The sequence below is a fragment of the Myodes glareolus genome, chromosome 27 (genome assembly GCF_982192425.1).
Source record: "Myodes glareolus chromosome 27, mMyoGla1.1, whole genome shotgun sequence".
Lineage (NCBI taxonomy): Eukaryota > Metazoa > Chordata > Mammalia > Rodentia > Cricetidae > Myodes > Myodes glareolus.
Genome location: NC_142052.1, coordinates 11322110 through 11336199, shown reverse-complemented (window position 1 = coordinate 11336199; position 14090 = coordinate 11322110). Strand labels below are relative to the sequence as shown.

General features: G+C 36.6%; 1 protein-coding gene and 1 long non-coding RNA gene across 6 annotated transcripts in view; one reads left to right on the top strand and one right to left on the bottom strand.

Moving 5' to 3' along the window:
- The window catches only part of Pclo (piccolo presynaptic cytomatrix protein), a 315871-nt gene that overhangs the window by 87253 nt on the left and 214528 nt on the right, over positions 1 to 14090 (bottom strand). For all 3 annotated transcript variants that reach the window (XM_085684248.2, XM_085684247.2, XM_085684245.2), the window contains exon 10: positions 9866 to 9991. In XM_085684248.2, coding sequence (XP_085540374.2) covers positions 9866 to 9991 — 126 coding nt within the window. The remainder of the gene's footprint in view (positions 1 to 9865; positions 9992 to 14090) is intronic.
- The window catches only part of LOC125399933 (uncharacterized), a 35550-nt gene continuing 34404 nt past the window's right edge, over positions 12945 to 14090 (top strand). For all 3 annotated transcript variants that reach the window (XR_015736833.1, XR_015736831.1, XR_015736832.1), the window contains exon 1: positions 12945 to 13149. This is a non-coding gene — a long non-coding RNA (uncharacterized LOC125399933). The remainder of the gene's footprint in view (positions 13150 to 14090) is intronic.

The following is a 14090-nucleotide window of genomic DNA, read 5'->3' as shown; positions in this document are numbered from 1 at the left end:
TACTCTGTGTCTATTTCTCTGCACGGCAGACGTTTCTGAACAGAACAGCAACAGCGTTATAGGAAGCTCAGCTTTGTGCATCTGTGACCTGTGCGGTAGTACAAGGCTCTGTGTTCAGAAAGGCCATGTGCTCCGCTGTCATCCTGAAAATCTACTTTTTTATTTTTTCACTGAATCTAATAAATTACGTATTCTTCCCGCCTGGTCAAGGCATTTCATTTATGCTTCTATCTGAAAAGACAATTTTACACAAAATAATAATATATTCAATATTTCAACAGTTATACCCAGAGTTTTTGGTTCATTTTGTGAGTTGTCAAAAAGAACCTAAAAGTGCATGTTTGACCTGATTCACATGGCCATAAAATAGAGCTACAGGAGATGGATATACATGGCTGAAAATAATCCAACAGAGTATTCAAATATTTGTGAATGCTATCAGCTTCCTTCTAGAGAAAATATCTGTATGCCATTATATAGTAAATTAAAAATAATATTTTCTGAACATTTTTAATTACACTTCACACTCTGTAATTCCCTATTGCTTACTTCAGCACTGGTTCAATGGGAAAATGCAAATATGATATGGCTGTGTCTTTAATTTTCATTATATAGCATACACTGGGAGACAGGTTACCAGTTGCAATTAAGTGAAGGAAATGCCTTTATACTAGAGTCGAGTAACAGAAAAATCCATCAAAAGGCTCACAGTAACACAGAGAAAGACTTTTCTATAACTTACTCCAAGAAAACTTTATCTTCAGAGGAGTCTTAGGTTTATTTCAACAATCCCAGCTGTTGTATACAGAAAATAAGAACATTATAAAAAGATGTTGGCTCTAAGGATAACTCAGTGCAGAGAAAGCAGAAAGCAAAAACATCTTTAAGGCTAGGAGGAAAACCTACATTTATTCTGAATTGAAAAATTAATGCCATAATAATTTAGATATTATCCCCTCATATTTCTACAGAATCATATTCTGTAAAAATAATCCTAGGTCTATTTTGTCTCTTGTGTTTACCTTCTCAGGCTTTTACATCTTGCAACAAAGGGAACACAGAAAAAACTTAATTATCTAGTGAAATAAAGAACGCGTCTAACCATAATGAAGGAAAACACATTTTATATTGTCAGTAACATTTCCGACCCTATTCTTGCCACAGCATGCATGTGGTGCTTTTAACTCTGAGCTCTGCTCTGCCCCAGGGCGGACACCAGCATTTCTTCCCCACTCATCTCTTTTCACGCTAGCCAGTGCAATGGCGAAAGCTAAAAATATTCTACCAGGTCTTTTGTCCTGGTTTGGTGCCCATGCTGATGTACAAGGACAAGGGTCACTGCTTTCAGCACAGTTATTTATACTTCTCATTCCAATGTCTCTCGGTTCCTGAAGAAGAATGGAATACAACCTGTACTCACTTCATAAAACATATTTAGAATTATGATTTAAATATCATGTGATTTCAAGCCAATATATTTGATTCATCCCAAGAACAAATTAGGGATAATAGCTGTAGAAGCCTCCCAGTAGATACATAAAGGACACTTGAAAGTATTTTAAGACTGTATAAAATTAAGAATAAAGTTGATTTAGAAGAAATATGTATCATCACAGTTTAATACATTTATAATAAGCCTCTGGTTAGTATCATAATGAGTGGGAAAGACCGAGCAATTCTCTCCATGATCTGGAGGAGAACAAGGATGACCATGCCCATTATGTTTACTCAGCATAGGTCTCATAGGTCTTTAAATGCTAGTTCAGCCAGCCAGGCAGCACAAAGACAGGCCAGGCACTGGGGCTAGAGTTTAGCGGCCAAATTCTCACTGCTTGCACACACAATCTTACAACCAGAGAACCACAAATACATTATCAAATAATCATTGATGACTGATAGATTTAGCAAGTCGCAATATACAAGGTCAACATATAAAAATAGCATCACTGTCATGACAGTGTATTAACTAAAACATACAGCAAGGAAGCACTCTTTTATAATGTTATGAAATTTAAAAAGCAAAGCATCCAGGAATAACTTTATTCAATTATGTGAAAGATTTTTAGAATAAAAAAATATAAAGCAGTTATGAAAGCCATTGTTGAGGGCACAAAGAAATGGAAATATGATTATATGGCCACAGTCTTCAAGAATCAATCACTTAAAAATGCTTATGTATCCAAATTCTCCTGCAATCCTACTAAATATCAAAGACACTGTTAAGAGAATGGATAGAGTTAAACACATTTGGAAGTCTGAAAGATCCTAAGTGTGGGTATCCAATTTGAGAAAAAACTGAAGCAGGAAGCATTGTACTACCACACTTAAAATTATTTGATACATTTGTCAACTATAAAACTAAAAAAGCCAATTTATGTAGACTAATATGTACAGAACCTTTTTGAAACTTACAAGTGTTATTTTACTATTTAATAATTTAGATGTATTTTCTGTTTTTTTCTTTTTTTTTTCGAGACATGATTTCTCTGTGTATCTTTGGCTATCCTGGAACTCATTCTGTAGACTAGGCTGGCCTCGAACTCACTTAGATGTCTTTTCAATCTTAAATTACATCTTTTACTTGATTAAAGAAAAATTTCTAGAAAATACTATGCATGTTTGATTCTAGGATTAGAAGCAAACAACAATATTTTCATGTATTTAAGCTATATCGAGATATGTTTTAAGTGACCTGTCAAATGGGGAGTGCCCAGTTGACATTCCCAGTTGACTACAATGACATCCACAGACCATGGCTATTACACTAGTTACCAGTATAGAAACTAAGACAAATTCTTAATTTTGTCCAAATGCACAACAGTAACAGTTTGCTGTTCAAACCTATAAAGTCCGTAGATGACCAGGGGCCATCAGGGAGTGAGACAGCTTGAGAAAGGAGCAACAGAAAGGACAGGTAATGGAACACACGTGGCATAAGCGTGGAGGGGCGATCTTGGGAAGGAAGGGACCGGTAAGAACGGGAGGAGGAAAATGCAGTAGAGGGATGGATTAGGAGACAGTATAATGCACATATGTATGTAAGCGCTACAATGAAACCCAGTCATGTGGGACCTTAAAATTAATTTTAAAAGTCTTATTAAAGTATTAGGTAAATAATGGTGGTTTTCGACTAGTGTTATAAAGTGAATAAGTCCCTACAGATGCTCTAACTTAATCTGTTACAGTTACTGGCTGTATACAAATATAATCTTTGACAGTGTCCTAGGTCAATGTTAAGTCAATAAATAGAAAATGTTTTCAGTTTGTGCTTACTAACACTAAATTTAGCTCCACTGAATGCATCAAATATTCAAATACATAAAACTTTGCGCAGAATACATAACTATGTATGATGCCATTTTAAGTATAATAAGGCAAAATAAATTAGAGATTATTACTTATATGACAATATTTTTTGACGTTACAGACATTTAAAAACTGAAGGTATCAGTGAACAAACAGAAACCTGACCTGAGCCACATGATTTTAGGGTAAGTGATGAAAGGAACGAGGCAGATACAGCTCCTGATCTTTTTCTGTCCCTCTTCTAGGCAGATGCAAGGATCACCTGTCTCTGACTCTGCTGGTAATTATACAATCCTGTTATCTGATGGAAAGTAAACCACACTGGAAAGATTCACGAAATGAAAGCAGGGAATCAGTTTTAGCGAAGAAATTGTGGCTGAGCTTTCCAACAGCATTCGGAACTGTCATTCTGTTTGCTTGTGTGGTCCATGGAAGAAGGTACTTTCTCAAAGAAAAACTGCTCCAAGATGTCCTTAAGTTCTATGGCTTCCGTTGTATCCATAATTTCTCTTTTGAACACCAGGGCACAATAAGGAAATCACCTAGCCTGGAAGAAGATGTCCTTAAGTTCTATGGCTTCCGTTGTATCCAGAATTTCTCTTGTGAACACCAGGGCACAATAAGGAAATCACCTAGCCTGGAAGAAGATGTCCTTAAGTTCTATGGCTTCCGTTATATCCAGAATTTCTCTTGTGAACACCAGGGCACAGTAAGGAAATCACCTAGCCTGGAAGAAGATGTCCTTAAGTTCTATGGCTTCCGTTATATCCAGAATTTCTCTTGTGAACACCAGGGCACAGTAAGGAAATCACCTAGCCTGGAAGAAGATGTCCTTAAGTTCTATGGCTTCCGTTGTATCCAGAATTTCTCTTGTGAACACCAGGGCACAGTAAGGAAATCACCTAGCCTGGAAGACGTGCTCTGGTTTTGACAGGCATTCTCAGGATTATGGGTTATTCTCAGTGTTCTAGAATATACAGTTACTAATCGGACTTTTTTTTTAAAACTTAATATAGTAAAAAAAAAAACTAATGAAAACAATTAAATTTACTACCAACAGTTGAAGAGACAGTTGGCACTGATTACAATTGACTTGTTGAAACAATGTAATGTATTTTTGTTCTTCAATATGAATATTGCAAATCCATGTTTACACAGGGAACATAACAGAATAAGATTTGGTATGGTTTGTGTCCCAGCCTTGAGATTGTTGTGATAGGATTTTTCTTTTAGTTCACAATGATCACTAAAACAATTCAGCATTATGGGCCATTATGTCCTGGAAGGACTGATATGGATGCCAAAGCCAATTTATTATAATCTACTATAATCTATTGTCTTAGAATACTTAGAAGAAGATAAAATCAGAAAGTGACTGAACAGTCAATGTGAGCATAATCTGATGGATCCTCAGGAAATAGTGTAACATGCATAATGCCACGGCCTCATTTTAAGTAGATTTCAGTTCAGATATAAATAAATTTCATAAGTGAACTTCTTAGTTGATTCTGTTAATATGCCTAGGATGGATTTTTTTAAATGACATTCTTATTAAGTGCTCATTAGTTAGCATATTAAAACTATCACATCTGAAGAATGGCATGCCTAGTTAATATAAACAGACCAAATGAAAAAGAATTGGGTATGCAGACACGAGCAGCTAACAGAAGGGACAAAGGATGTTAAAGGAAGTGATGAAACACCCAAATGGCTGCTCCTTCTTCTTTAGATGTCCAGCTGGAGCCATTAAAGGCCCTAACTATTTTTGTCTTTAATCATTTTAAATATTCATTTAATATATTCTTAACTATTTTTAATGCCATGTAAATGTACTTTACTCAGATAATGGATTTTAACACAGAGTATCATCACTTTATTTCAGGAAAATTGTTTCCTAATAAACACAGGTGCTATTAAACGGGTGGCAATGCCATCATTTCCACTGAGCACATGCAAAAGGAAAATATACTTTTAGTTGGTCGATTAAATGCACAGACCGTTGCAAACATTTCTGAGAAGTAATTTTAAAACCCACATAAATGAGTCAGGAGAACTGTAATTGAAAAGGCAGTTTTGACAAGGAATCTAGTAATTCATCTTTAGCATTAAATGGAAGATTTTAATATTTTTATAATTCTTTCTTTCTTCCTTCCTTCCTTTCTTTCTTTCTTTACAAGACAGGGTTTCTCTGTGTAACAGCCCTGGCAGTCCTGGAACTTTGTAGACCAGGCTGACCTTGAACTCAGAGAGATCTGTCTGCCTCTGCCTCCTGAGTGCTGGGATTAAATTCGTGCACCACCACTACCTGGCTTCTTATAATCCTTAAAATCAGAAGGAGAATGAGAGTTGGCAGGGGACTGAGGCTGAGGGAAATGGGAGATGATCCATGTGCTGAAAATTTCAGTTACAGGATAAATGATTTGGGAAGCCAACATTCATGGTGAGCGTCATAGGAATTACTTTACTGTGTCCTCCATATTTGCTGAATAAATCTTAAATTTCATCATCAAAAAAAATTATATATAAGGTGAGGCATGTGCTAATTTACTTAATTATTAATTAAGTTTATGTACACGTATATCAGCTTAAAATGTAATAAAGCAGGGATAGTTTCTGAGGAAAATTTAAAATGCATTTGGCATGTTTAGTTTTGTTTATAACGTATATTATAACGATAAACTGCACGCGCTGTATGAGCTCACCGAGAAGCTGGCTCTGGAAGCAGGACTGAGCACCACCTCCTCCACCAGACTCAAGCATGCTTGTGTCAAAGTGTCGTTTGATGCCCTCATCTGAGAATGGGTGGCTCCCCCATCCCAACTGGGACAGGGAGGACAAAGCACTCAAGAGCAAAAACACTGTATTCTTGAAAACAGCAAGAAGGCGAAGCATTTCCAGCAGATGCTCAGACTGTTTGTCTTACGACATAAAAGTCCCTGCTGTGGAAAGGGGTGCTGGAAGTTCAGCTATGGGAATCTCATTCAGGGACAGAAAGCTCAAACGGGACCTCAGCTGAGCTTCCCCAGTTGGTTTCTGCTGGGTATGAGCATCTCATTTGATGTTTTTATCTTTATCTGCAGCTATTTGTTTATTTATTTGGAAGTCTCACCAGGGGGAACATTCTGCTCTGCCTGGTACTCTCCATGGGACCGCACGGGACTCTCCAGCTTCCCGCACTTAAGTGGCTTCATCACCATGTTTCTGTGGGGTGTTTGGAGACCCCCGGTGTTGATGATTCTACCCCTTTTTTTGCTCTCTCAATTTTCCTTCACTGATTTTTCTCTACTGGATATTTTGAATGTCCAATTTGATGATATTTTTCTATCATCTGCTACCATTTATTCTTTCACTTTTTGTTTGGTATATGCTCATAAAATCACTCAATCGAACACAAAAGCATGACTCTGTTACCCAAGACCCAATCCCTCAGTCTCATCCATAGCATTGCAACAGAACACCGGCTGCATCCTTCCATCCTATGTGCCCAAACCTGAGGATCCCACAGACCACCCGCTCCTGTACTCCCGTTGTATCCTAGCCCCCAACTCAAACGGGATCTCCTACTCAACCACAGACCGTGTCTGGCAGAAAACCAGCCGCCAATACTGCCAGGCATTCCATGTCAACACACTAGCTGAGCAGGCCAATATAAGAGGCAACACACAGCCATCACACTCACTGAAAACATAGACGTGAAAGAGAAACTAAGGAACAAAATACCCACCCAAGAGAGACAAAATCAGAAATCAGCACCTAGACCGATACTCACCCCGAACGCAGAGACCCAGACACCAGCAAAGAACACAATCAATAACAATCAGGGCAATGAGTCTCCACTGGAGCCCAGCTACCCTACCATAGAAGGCCCTGATGATTCCAGCATAGCTGAAGCACAAGACAAGGACCTTAAAACCAACTATGTGAAGATGACAGAATCCTTAAAGAGGAAAGGAATAAATCCCCTAAAGAAATCCAGGAAAACACAAACAAAAAAGCTGAGGAAATGAATAACCCACCCAAAGAAAGACAAAAAGATACGATGGGTTGAAGAAGACAAAACAAAACAAAATTTAAAAAAATGCAAAAGCTGTTCAAGATCTGAAAATGGAAATAGAAGGGACAATGAAACCAAAGCTGAGGGAATTCAGCAAATGGAGAATTTGGAATTCGAGCAGGAACAACAGAGGAGGGCTATGAATGAAAAATTTTCTAAAGTTGGAATGCCCTTAACTGCGGTTCCTCAAGTAGAATAGTCCAGATAAAGTTTGGATTAAGGTGGGGTCGCTATTGTGAGATGAAAAATTTATTAGCAGTGATCTAGGCATAAAGATCCCAGACGATAGTGGGAACTTCTAGATAAACATTATCAACAGTTGATAATGTAGTCTACATCTGGAAATTATTCAAATTAGACTAGAGAAAAATATACACTACTTAAAACTCCAATCTCTGTGATCATTTCAAACCTCTGCACTGATGGGTTAAAAACATGCTAAAATTCTGATCTCAAGGGAAATGGTAGAAACACCAATTCTAAAAATTAGAGAGGTGGACAAACACTGTCAAACTTTTCTGAATATATACTCTTCAGTTGGAAGTGAATAATTCAGTTTTAAAACACATATTGTGAACAAATTGCCACTTATATCACATCTGAAAGATGATACCACTTCTATAAAGGCTCACAATATATTCTTTGATATTCAGAAATATAGAGAGACAAAATCTAAAAGAAGTGAGCAATTCTTAAGTTTATATTGAACACATTAAACAAAGAAATTAAATTGCATAAATAAATCACATAAACAAATATGTTACCTACTACCTATTGAACCATTTTCACACTTACATTGTTTCCTTAGAAACGAAAATTTAAAACTGTGAAAAATTACTCTCATTGCTTTAAACGATGTTTCAACGATATAATAAAATCTTTATAACATTAAATAAGAACAGAACTGCTAGTGTTACGTATTTGGTAATATTAGAGTAATGCTTTATACAAAGAATAAAAATCAAAGCTCTTCTACAACTACTCCACAGTTTCTGAGACCTGGTGTACTCTCAGAGAAGTTTATACAGAAATGCAAGATCCATTTATGAATTAGACATATAGGTATATAACTACTGACAAACAAAATATCAAAACATAGACACACAAAGAAAAGGAGAGAGAAAGACTAAATGAAGGCATTATAAAAGCAAGTAAAAAGAGGGAGTGAATTAACAACATGTGGCTCTTTCCACATTAAATAACCCTATCATGACCAACTGAAAGGCATGTTGTGAAGTCTGAACCTGAAACTGGAGGGGATGTGCATAGGCTGCTTTACTAAGCAGTACCAGTGGCCCAAGCACAACCAAACTTCGGTGGATAAATGCTGTGTATAGTCTGTGTAAATTCTACAATAATAGCTTATCAAAACACCCAAGGCCCACGTGTGTAGGTTCTAACACATTTCATTTAAAATGGCAGAGAATCAGTTCCAAAGGAGCTAAAGACTGCAAGCAATAGCAGAAAAATTTTAAATCAAAAAGTGAAACCAAAGTACTTTTTCCAAATAAATACTTTATTTAGAATAAAGCAGAAAGGTTATAAATATTTTTGTAATAAACAAATGCTTATTATAAAAATATCACTTGAAGCTAGTGAGCTATATGCATATATAACTATATATAGATGTACATATGTATATATATATAGCTGTATATATATATGTATGTACATATATATAGCTGTGTCTGTGTGTACAGACACACACACACATATATGTACATACATATAGCTCATGAGTATTGCATGTATATGTTACAGAATTTGTATTCAGATAATTTGTATTGAGATAATGGTTACATTATCTCAAAGAAAAAACACTATCAGAATAAATTTATTCATAATTTACTGTGTAAAGATGATGAAAGACATGTTATTTTAAATTGTCCACAGGGAGGCGAATAGTATCTAAAAATAAACAGTACCACAAATGGATACTACGGATGTCACTGACCATAAAGTCTCTCTCCTTGCTATTGCAGCAGGAAAGCGTGCATGCTCCTGTCTAAGTTAGTAATCCTGGCTGTGCTCCAGGATACATTGTTGACAAGAACAGGTGGCAGATGGATGTGGCTTGTGAGCCATCTGTAGCTAGAGACCTGACCTTAGCTTCCGCTGAATTTTGTTTCACATTTTCATAGCTGCTTTCAGTCTAATTTTACTTTAAATTACTTTTAATTTTCATAATAAAATATTAAACTAGATTATTAAAGATTTTAAAAATTAAACATCAATAAAAATCTTGACTAATTGTGTTTTTAAATAAAGCAACCAGTAGCTAATACCGACAAAAGAACAATGTGAGCCAAAGTAAAATTATCTTATTGCAAATACATTTTTCTATTATATTGTAGTACAACATTACCATACCAAAATTTCATCAATATTGATTACAAGATTTTCTGATACAAATGTAAACAAATTTGCATAATAATTTTCATACAAATAAAACAATTTAATATGAGTACATTTATTATATTTTATTACCAAATTTCTAATCCTTACCTTCTATAAGTTTTCCCGTGTGTTCTGCACTTCCACCAGGAAGAATCTTAGCAATATAGGCTCCAATTTCTCCACCATGTCCAGGGATTTCTTTGCCACCAACAATTCTAATTCCTAGCCCATTACCTGCATTTAAAAAATAGCGAACTGTTAGTAATAACTAAAGACACAAATATCTATCAAAAGTAGGTTACAGAAAAAGTGGATTAAATAACCAGAAGCCAATTCTAGGAGTAGAAACTTGACATCAATAACAAAATTACATTATTCTGATGCTCAAATAGATAATAATAATACACAAGGTTATTGCCATTTAAGTATAGTCTACAGTGATTAGATTATCATTGAATGCTTTTTCAAAGTTTGTTATATTCATTCAAATAGTAAATGTTCCCAAATGAAACCACACACACACACACACACACACACACACACACACATATTTAAATTAAGAAAGAATATGTTAAGAAAAACTCTAGAGTAAACAATTTAACTATGAAACAAAGAACAATTTACTACCAGAAATATAGTCGTGGCTATTGTAAACCGGACAAATATAATCCCAATGCAGATTCACCTTCCTGTAGCACAAAGACCATAATCAATGGTTACTCTTCACTTCCAAATTTAACTCCTCACTGAGTATTGTTTGTGGCACAAAAATATTGTTCCAGGTTATGAATAACTTATTCCCGATTCTTTACTCCATAACCAGATTGTTCTAGATTACCCATAAATAACTATGATTCTGACAGACATGAACCATTGCAGCCTAAGTTGGTGTGCTTTTCCTACATGAACTAAAAACAAGTGAGTACGTGTGGCTTTTGTGACAAACATCAAAGGTTTTTGTACAAAATGTAATACAAGAAAGCAGATCTTAATCTCTAATGAGGTCACAATTATCTATTAATTTAACTGAATTTTTATTGCTTGATATTGGAAGTACTATTCCCTAAGTTTTTCACTCTCAAAATCCTGCCCCTTTCTCACTTTATTCTTTGAAAGTCACATTTTGGCCAGCATCTGCCCAGTTCAAGTGTTATACAACTAATTATAATACATCAGCGAACCTTTCTGTGTTATACAACTAATTATACTAAGTCAGCGAACCTTTCTGTGTTATACAACTAATTATACTAAAACAGCGAACCTTTCCATCACTTCTAAACAACACGGCCAGGTCTTTCCTGCCCCTATGGACTCTACTGCTGGACATGTCATTGCCATGTCTTTCCAGCCCCTATAGACTCTACTACTGGACATGCCATCGACGTGCCTTTCCAGCTCTTATGGACTCTATTACTGAACATGCCATCGCTGTGCCTTTCCAGCCCTTATGGACTCTACTGCTGCAAGCAAAAGACAAAATAAACTCGTCTTTCTGTAACTTGCTTTTGTCACATCACAGAAAATGTAATTAAACTAGAAGGAACCTGAGGAGAGTCCAAGGTGGTAGTGGGAGTGATTATGTTTAAAGTCTATTAAATTGATGCACAATAATTTCAAATAGTAAACTAAAATATTATAAAAAGGATGGCTAAAAAATTGTTAAATATCTATATATCATAAGAAAATAATCATGGAATTTTTGTTTGTGCAAACATGAGATACTGATTCCCTTATTAGGTAATTTTCAGAGTGCTAAATGCATGTGTCAGCTGATTTCTAGTGTATTTTCAACCTTTAACATGTATGTCCATGTGTGTTTAAAAATAGACAGGAATAAAACCATGAGTTGTAAAATGAAGACGGTTCTCTTTTAGTGTCCTACATCACATTACTGACATCTATAGTAAGGAACTCATAGTACATAAGTGTCTAAAGAAATGCATGCATACCCCTGTATGTGCAAGAAGGTTGGGTACATATGATTTCAGACATTTAGAAATGCTAAATGGAGATCTAGGTGAGCACTTTAATATTGAGATCTGCAGCCAAGGGGAAAGGGAGACTATAATCTTCATAGGAAAATGAAATAAATGTGGTTTTCATATTTTATTAGTAAAAAATTAAGGAAATGAAATATAGAGAATTGTTCCTAGACACTGTTTCTAACTCGCATTTAGGAATTCAGAAATACCTTAACCCAAATATCATTATTCATGCAGTCGTTGTTCCATATTTTATTTCAAGTAATTTGCAAGTTTTTGGAAGCAGAGATATTCCTGATTTAATATTTACACAAAGGGAGATTTTATCTTACACCAGTCAGAATTGACAGAGCAATTAAAAACGTGACAGCTTGTGTGTGGAGCAGGAGAACCTCATCACTGATGGTGGGCGTGCGAACTTGCACAGCCACTGTGGAAGTCAGTCCGGCAGTTCCTTAGGACGCTAGACATTGATCTGTCTCCAGATCTCTCCTCAAAGGATTGTGCAGCATGCCATATACTCACAGGATATGTACCCCACTAGAGAAACACTTGCACAACCATGTTCATTCATGCCTTACTCATAATATCCGGAAACCGGAAACAGCCAAGATGTCTGTTTCTAGAACTCTCTGAAGCTATACTGTCAATTAAGTCTTTATTCCTTTTATGGTAAGTAATATCCATTCTGTGGATACAGTCCTGCCTCACAGAGCGAAGGAGACTTCTGAGACGTTGTTGTCAGGCACCTTTGTTGACCCTTCGTAGTGTATGCTTAAATAAAGATGGTTATTATACGCGATAGGAATGCGATAATAAGAAACGGTGATATCTTCTCTTGGACCCCCCACCAGGTAATGTGGTCTGTCATTTGCTCAAGCAGCTGGGTACAGCGCATGATCTCACCACCATTCATGTAGGAATTCACATTTGCATGGCTTCCTCTTATATATTTCTTTAATTTCTTGGTGTCAATATACGTATTTTTAAAAGTCTGGAAAATATTTTAATTATAGCAATGATATGTTCAAACTTTGGTTTAATGCGCTTTGATATTATTCATCGACAGGGCACGAACTTGTGTGTGGGGTTTCCTATCGCATTAGAAGGGCCAGACCATACTGTTATGCTACGGAGCAGAAGGAAGCAATGAGTTTTACTCATGCTTTGGCACTTGTCAAATATTACCACCCGTGAGCCGCTCCAGCCACACGAGGGGCCGGGCCGCTCCCCCAGGACCTCTAATTGCCAGGTTCCTCCCACAGAACACTCTAACTGCCCAAACTGCTTGACATTGCCCTTTCGCTCGAGAGTAAAATAAGCCCAACCTCTGGACAGGAAATCCTACCGGTCTCCACTCTGGAAAGCTTCACCCTGAAAAGTCCCACCTCCTGCTCCAAGAAACTCCAGGTAAGCCCTGCCTTCTCCTCAGGTCTCTGCTGTTTCTCGCCTGAGCAGAGGCAGTCACTCTCCTGGATTTTTTTCCTCCCAACAAATCTCCTGTATGAGGCTTGTTGTGCGATGTGACTTTCAGTTTTCCTTGGCTCCCGACTGCCAGGATACCTTTCCCTCCCAGCTGTAACGCCTGCACCATCTACTCCGTGTCTTGGCTACGAAAGCCGATCAGAACTAAAAAGCGGCTCTAAAATATCCTAACTAATGAAAAACTTATTTTAATGCAACATTAGGTGGGAATTTCAAAACATAAAATAAATAATATTTTCAGTCATATCAATTTATAGTTTACACTTCAGATTTAGGACTTTAAAATTCAGTCCGTGGCCACAGACATAGTTAACATGAGAACAAACTAACCCAGGTCTAAGGGGGACTGCCATCCACCAAAGACTACAGGGCTAACTTTCTACAATTTTTATTATTAGAGGAATCATTAAATAATTCATAGAAGTTTTAGAGAAAGTAAAGAAAAGAAGGAATTCTGCTGTAGTATGCATTTAGAATCTCTGTTCTGTTCTCACAAAGCAGGCATTAGCTTTCCTTAAGATTCTAAGAATTCCATCCTATTCCCAGGAATTTCCTGGGTTCGTTTGAAGCAATGGGGCACCGTGACTCTTTTCCACAGATTTCTGAGTTCTCTGAACACTGCCGTTTCTGGGAGCAAGTGTGATCCAGATACCTGGAAGTACTGTTCTGCTACCTCGTGGCTCGTTCTGCTGGAGTACAGCAGGATTATCAGGTCTGCAGCTTTCTTCTTAGGCATACAAAAACGCATTTCAATGGAACACTTAGATACTATTGTTTATGAGAGTCTTACATCAGGTCAAATTTCTGTAAACTAATCTTTTGTGTTTTATTTAAATATAGCAACACTGTACATCAAAACAATTCTG